General features: G+C 46.9%; 1 protein-coding gene across 1 annotated transcript; it reads left to right on the top strand.

The window, feature by feature from the left end:
* The first annotated feature begins 4844 nt into the window (after positions 1-4844).
* On the top strand, positions 4845-6221 carry COX19 (cytochrome c oxidase assembly factor COX19). Its single transcript, XM_085238065.1, has 3 exons — positions 4845-4926; positions 5028-5143; positions 5464-6221. Exons 1-3 carry the CDS (start codon positions 4845-4847, stop codon positions 5545-5547), a joined length of 282 nt encoding a protein of 93 aa, XP_085094191.1. The 3' UTR covers positions 5548-6221.
* The last annotated feature ends 804 nt before the right edge of the window (positions 6222-7025 follow it).

Raw genomic sequence — 7025 nt, 5'->3', positions numbered from 1 at the left:
ACGAGGGGATTTACCCTGCAGGGGAGGTCGAGGCAGTGCAAGGGAAGGTAGGAGGACAACAGATAGCTGTGTCCTCAGGATCTGCTGCACAAGTGAGAAGATCTCGGTCTGTGTCCTCTTCTACTGGAGCAGAGGTGGCTAATGCTATAGAAAGGAGAGTCTTCTCAGGGGCTTTCAAACTGCTTCAAAGGCAAGTTGTATCTGGTGATAAGAGAGTGTGAAATCTTTTCTGAAGCAGCGAGCTGATGGACTTGCAGCCTGCTGGAGCCACGCCTGGAAAGGATGAATGAGCTCTGCACGGGAGATGATCGTGGAGTTTTAAAATACCACTAATGCCGTTTCCTCACCTCCATCTCTTCCTCACAAACCTTGGCTTCCACTGTGCACTCCTAAGAACTGCCAACCAATTTGTTGGCTTACAGGGCTGGGGAGTAAATTCTGTTCTCTGCCCATAAGTGTCTTTGTCTTTCTGTCAGCACAAGCCAGAACCAGTACCACCTTCAGGTAAGCAAGATTTGTGGGCATAGCTCAGGGAAATAGTTCAACCTGGAAAGGACCCTGTACGTTAAACAGCCTCACTCATCTGACTTCTGTGTGTTCATCTGGAATCAATCTGGATACAATCTTTTAATGGGACGTGGGGCAATAATGCTATGGTAACAGTTGGATAATGCGGAGAAAGAGCTATTATAAAGCCATAACTCAGTCAATGAGTTCTGATAACATAATAAACCACAGGAGTGAACACCGAGAGCTTATATGCCTTGCAAGTCTCTGCAACACATTTACAACCACATGAGATGCCTATCAGCCATGCATTGTTATCAGGGATATATAAACCCTTTTAAACATTAACGTTTTTATAGACTCAGATGTGTTAAAACTCAGGTAGCTCCTTGCCAAGGGATTTTGCTCACCTTGACAAATGCCAATGCAAAAAGAAATCAAAAGCCTCAGACTTTGACCTCCTTCCTTTTTTCTTTCAATAATTATTGCAGTGTTTTATTGGATTCCACCTGCTTCTCCCCATCCTGCAAAACAGTATTTCTGTGGGATCACTGCAGGATACCGCTCAGTGTTTGCTACGGGCACTGTGGTACAGATAACTTGTACTGGATTTCTATTCATTTGCCTGTCAAACCAGTTTGTTACAAACCTACTTTGCAAAGGAAAACCCCTGAAAATATACTTTTAAAAATCATTTTACTACAAATTTCCAAAGACTGAAGGATTGTGATAAATTGTATATGTGTCTGGCCACTGGAGGAAAACATTTAAAACCAACCTCTGCTTGGGCTTAGCATACTGTCTCTGTGCAGAGCCTAAGGTGACACTGTCTCCCACACTTTATGTCCTTACCTCTTTTAGCAACAACCTATTCTCAGAAACGTTGCTCCTTTTAAAAGCATTGCCCTCAAACTGATGTTGTTCCTTTAGGAGCCTCACTCTGTCACAAACAATAGAGCACGTCCTGGGACTTGGTGCTGGTGATGTGCTTTACAATAAGCACACCTATAAAAATACCTGCAGTCGTAGCCCTTGTGTCCACAATCAACAAGCTGAGGCAGCCTGACCTAAGAAGTTAATGCTGAAGAGTCCAGGTTGTGACAAATTTATTTTCTAAATAGGACTGGAGAATTCCAACACCTCACTTAGCACCAAGGCTCTTTGTGTCCCAGGTCTGCAGCTTCAATCTTTTCAACACAGCACAGCAGAAGTAGTATTAATCCAGGAGCAGTTCGGGACATACTGGATAGGAGGATTAGTGGGGAGGTATCTAGAGCCAGTGTTCCAGCATCTCAGTTTTGGGGCTCCTGTCTTGGAGCAGATAGAGATGTGGATTTAGATATACCAGAATTGAAACTAGCAACATAGTAAGTTTGCTTTGTCTTTCACCACCACGCTTCTATTTCTGCTGTGTTCCCTTCTACCCTGGTGAGGCTTTGACGCAGTCATTACAGAAAGTGATCTATCATTCTGTACACCTTTGCAGAGTGCATAGCATTTTAAGGCCCTGACCTTACTGGCATGAAACTATGATTTCCCCCCAAGTGCAAAACAATAATGTTTCATTAATCATCCATAACAGAAATCCCCGTTCCCCAGACTACTGGCAATAATCTACATTTTTGCTTGTCTAGGAACTTGAATTAAAGGGGAGAAAAATGGTTTACAACAGCCCGTGGCAGTGATGTAGCAAGAGACTTTATGTAAGAGCTGGCGGAGAGCTGACGGTGTGAGGGTGAGGCGAGCAGCGAGCTGCTGGAAGATGTTTCTCTGAGGTGTGTTCTGTGCCGGAGCTGGGAACAGCAGTCTCAAGGGCACAAATTCCAGCGCCTGAATGTGCTTGGTCTTGTTCAACTGATTCATTTCTTACAGCTATACCAAGCTGAGCTGCAAAATCGCCTCCTGCTTTACTCAAAGGCTTTTGCAGCTTGTCGATAAATTATTTTCCAATTAACTCCGTGTTAGCTTGGAGCTGGAGGCTCTCAGAAGATGGAGCAAGGTGAGAGAGAGAAAAGAGTCACAGTCTTTGCAATGCTCTCACCACGGAGAAGAGGTTCTGGTTTCTGCTCTGACATGGTACGTCTTGGTGGTGCTTCCCAGAGCAGTGTGGGGTGAGTACAAAGCCCGTCTGCAGGTGCATCTGTACAGCTGACAGATAAGCACCGACAGTGCTAAAGGTTTTCCCTGTGATTTGGCAACGTTGTAAAAGAGCGAACTTTTGCTTTAGTACATAATTAATAACTGACAGCTCTGATTCAAGCTGTTAGATCAAGTTAAACTTGAACGTCCAAGATTTTCCCTACTTCAGGGAATCACCCTTTCTGAGCCTCCTAACCCGTGGAAAAGGCTCCGGGGTAGAATCACTGTAACACGCTGGATGCTCTACAAATGACCCGATCTCTCCTGTACAAGTGGCAGCTTTTTCCCAGATCCTCCTACACCATGAAAGTCTCTCACTTCTTTTAAAGATTATATGTGAAAAGCATTTGATTCTTTGTTGGTGACACTGCTTTGCGGCTCTGTTTTTACTGAATTCTTTTCGTTGGCTTAATCTGCAAATTAGATTTTTTTTTCCCTTAACAAGTATTTTCTAATGGAGGTTTTATTTGATCTCCTTGGGAAAAACACATACTAAGCTGCTAAAGCATTTGTATGGGATTCTAAGACAAACTTTACCTTTAAAGGAAACTCTAGAAGATACGACTGGCATTTGCAGTAAAGCATTAAGTAAGCATAACCACACACCTGCTGCTGTACCTGGCCTGAATTCAGGTAACTACAAAAACTAAGATTCCACAGGAAGACACTGAGTTAATCGACAGGCAATTAAAGCATTTGAATACAATACAGCCAGGTGATGGATCCTTTGTACAGGATTATCTCTGTTTGGGAATATTCCCACTGTGGGATCTCTGCATATCTTTTCCTTTGATTTCTCCTTTCACCACGCAGGGAATTGGGGTGAACCACTGTGTGGGAGCTGAGAAGCACAGCTGAAATCAGGAGCCTCAGCCTGAGCTGCTCCTCTGCTGCTCAGCTCCCTGAGTTAGTTGTGTGAGCGGATGAAAACGGAGTCTCCTTTTTGCTGTTAACTGTTATAATGAAGGCAAGTGGAAAAGTGCTACTTACCCTATATTAAAAAAAACATCTATTGTTCATAGCCCTGAAAACGCAATAATAAATAAAACCTCATCTTTCAGGCTGCGTAAACCAGTCGCTTATGTAAGAGAACATGGTGTAATTTTCCACTTGCAATCTCAAATACTGTAATAAGAAAGCAATCAAAGCACAAACAAGAAAGCCCTTTAAGTGGTGCTGCAGGTAATATTTCCGTAATGGCCGTCCCAGCAATTGCAACTGTTTTCTTTTTTTCCCTCCCGTTTCATATCATTTATACTTATCTCAGTCATTTAATTAAAAGAAAATCAACTTAAAACTGGTGAAAGACCGCCTTAACCCGATTGCAGCAGCGGGCAAAGAGGAAAAAAAGAAGGCTGCAGCAGCACAACCCATGGGTAACACCGGGGTGCAATAAACCAACACCATCCCTCACTCTCCTGTCGGGATGAGACGTGAGGTTCTGTGCAGGGCCTGCTGTGCTGTACACACACAGGCAACACAGCGTTTCCCTTGGCCTCGTGTGAGCATCCCTGGTGTAGGGTGAGCATCCCTTTGCTAACACCTATGTATCTGCAGACAGATGCTTGGTGCCACCAGGCGCCCTCAGCCAGGCCTGGCTCACAACAGCAGCTTTCCCTGTAAACACATCTGGCACCGATCCCGTAGTTTTGCTCTTTTCCCCTCTGTTTACAAACAAACAAATGCATTTTAAGAGGAGAAACCATCTTTCCCTCTGCTGATGTAGGCAGCTTGCTGTGCCCAGCACCTCCAGCCCTCACGTAGCCGAATTACGAAATAACAAGGCGATTTTGAGAACAACGTGCTTTATTTCCCTGAGGGGGCTTCGGCCCGACCTTCCCGCCTGGGCGGAACCAGCATGGCGGGGTCTCCATGGTGGGCTGAGCATGGTGAGGTGTCCATGGCGGGGTGTGCTTGGAAGAGTGTGCATGGCGGGATCTCCATGGCGGGGTATCCATGGCAGGGTCTCCATGGAGGGGAGCACATGGCGGCCTGCGGCAGTGACGTCACGCTCGCCCCCGCCACGTTGCCGTGGCGACGCTCTGCGCCCCGCGCGGATGCGTCGCCAGGTTACCATAGCGACGCCGAAGCCGTTTCTGTAGCGACGCGGCCCCGCCTCCTCAATGAGGCGACGATCACGTGCCCCACTCTACGCTCTCGGCGCTCTCGCGAGAGCGACAGGACCTGGCGCTGCAGCCATGTCTACCGCTATGAACTTCAGCGCCAAGAGCTTCAAACCGCGGCCGCCGGACAAGGGCGCCTTCCCGCTGGATCACTTCGGTGCGGTAACGCGGCTCGCCGCCGGGCCTCGCTCCCCCCTCGGCGCCGCGCGGGCCCCAACCCGAGCCCGGCGGTAGCGCGACCCCCGCCGTGTGTTTCAGGAGAGTGCAGCGCCTTCAAGGAGCGCTTCATGCAGTGCCTCCGCGACAGCGGCTTCGAGAGCGGCGCGTGCCGGGAGCGCGCCATGGCCTACCTGCAGTGCCGCATGGACAGGCAGGTGGCGGCCGGGGGCGCGCGGGGCTGCGGGCACGCGCAGCGCGTGCTCTGAGGCAGCTGTACCTTCCGCGTGCAGCAGCGCGCGGCCCGTGTGGGGCTGTGGGAAGGGCGAGAGGAGGGCTGTGGGGAGGAGGGCTGTGGGGAGGAGCGCTGTCTCGGTGCTGCCGACCCCCCGGCGATGTTTCTGAGGCTTTGCCAGCCGCTCTGCGTTCCTCGTAGGAGGAGCAAATAGTAGGAAGTGAAGCAGGAAACGCTGCTGTTCTGTCTGTTACACGGTGTGTTCTGCAAAATTGCTGTTCCTGTTGTTTCCAACCTAGGCAGCTCATGGCTAACGAACCGCTGGAAAAGCTGGGATTTAAAGATCTGCTGGATGAGAAGTCGGAAGCAGAACCTGGGAAGGAGTGATGAAGAAAGACAGCTTTACCTCTCACTGCTTTACCTCACGTATGGGAGGAGTAACTCCTATGCAGTGCGTATTGGACCTGTACTGCGATAGGAGGTGCTTCAGGAAGGATCCTTTTCTTCCAAGATATTCTTTTTTTAAAATAAGGTTGTTAAGGTGAGCGGAAGTGCTGCCTTTGTTTACTTTCCTCCTCCAGCCTGCTCTTAAAGGTCACTGTAGCACTTCACGTGGCAGAAAACAGTGGTTGCCTGAAGTGTTCTCTGTGTCTGCAAGGACAGTGAACGCTTGCTTTAAAAAAACGATGGCACAACAACCCTCCACCTCAACTATAGGTTACTGTCATGTGGGCATTACTAAAATGCTTGCAGCGGGCACTTTTTGGGTGGAAAAAAAGCTGCTGTGGTACTTGCAAATCTCTATTTAATTTTCTTCTTTGGGGTGATCTCCTTCTTACCAGGCTGCAGTTCCAGCATCACCAGTAGCTATTCTGTTTTTATTTACCATGCCAACGTTTGACCTTTATTTCATCATTTAACCAGAAGTCTTTCATTACAGTTGTCATTGTTTCTCCGCTTAGTGCTGCCATGTTATTTTTCACATCCTTATGGTGAAATCAGAGGGAAGATGGCAACGGTATTTATTTGTCTTTGAAGTAAATATGAATTATTTATATAAACATGTCTGGACTTTTCTTTTAAAAGCATGTTGTTTGGGATGCACACACTTAGCTGGTTCTTCTACACTTCCTCCTTTAGTTAGTGTCCTCTGTTTGGTACATCCAGCCATTCTTGTTTCTGTTTTCAGGGAGATCCAGGAAAGAGTAAAATAATACTCTCTGCACTTGATGTTGGTGGGAGGAAATGAGATTGAAATTGTGGCTCAGGTCTGATTTGAGCAGAATGCAGATAGTTCAGAGCAGATTTCTGTTTGAAAAGAGCATTCTGTTTGCTTTCTGCTGTGTGTTTTTAGTTTGCTTCGTTCCACTGCTTAAATTCTGTCTTTTGATGAGATTATAAAAAGGAAAGCAGAGTTTCTATTGCTGAAAGAGATGTTAAAAGACTTCATATTAAGCCGATGAACAAAAGCCTTCTTTTAGTGATGCTGAATAAAAAATTAAAATAATTGCCAGCATCTTCAGATGAAAGAAATGAAATTTCATGCTTCCCTGCACCATGATTATTGTAAAGTGACACATCTAGGAGGGATTCAGAAAACCACCAGTAGTGGGGAGTAATCAGAGGTTGTTACTTCTTTCCTACCTTACTCTACATTGGAATCTGAGCAAACAGTTGCTTCGTGTTTTCCTTGAGACAGTTGATACTGTAATTGTAGAGTAGAGGGGGTGATGTTTCAGAAGCCTCCAGTGAATGAATGTAACCTGCAGAGCTGGAGTGACAGACGGACAGACACTGACAGACAGCAGCTGAGGTTACACTCTGAGGGAGGAGCCACTGGAACTCTTCTGAGAATTGCAGAGGCC

The sequence above is a fragment of the Meleagris gallopavo genome, chromosome 16, assembly GCF_905368555.1.
Source record: "Meleagris gallopavo chromosome 16, MGAL_WU_HG_1.1, whole genome shotgun sequence".
NCBI classification, from domain to species: Eukaryota; Metazoa; Chordata; class Aves; order Galliformes; family Phasianidae; genus Meleagris; species Meleagris gallopavo.
This window is presented reverse-complemented; position numbering and strand designations above follow the sequence as displayed.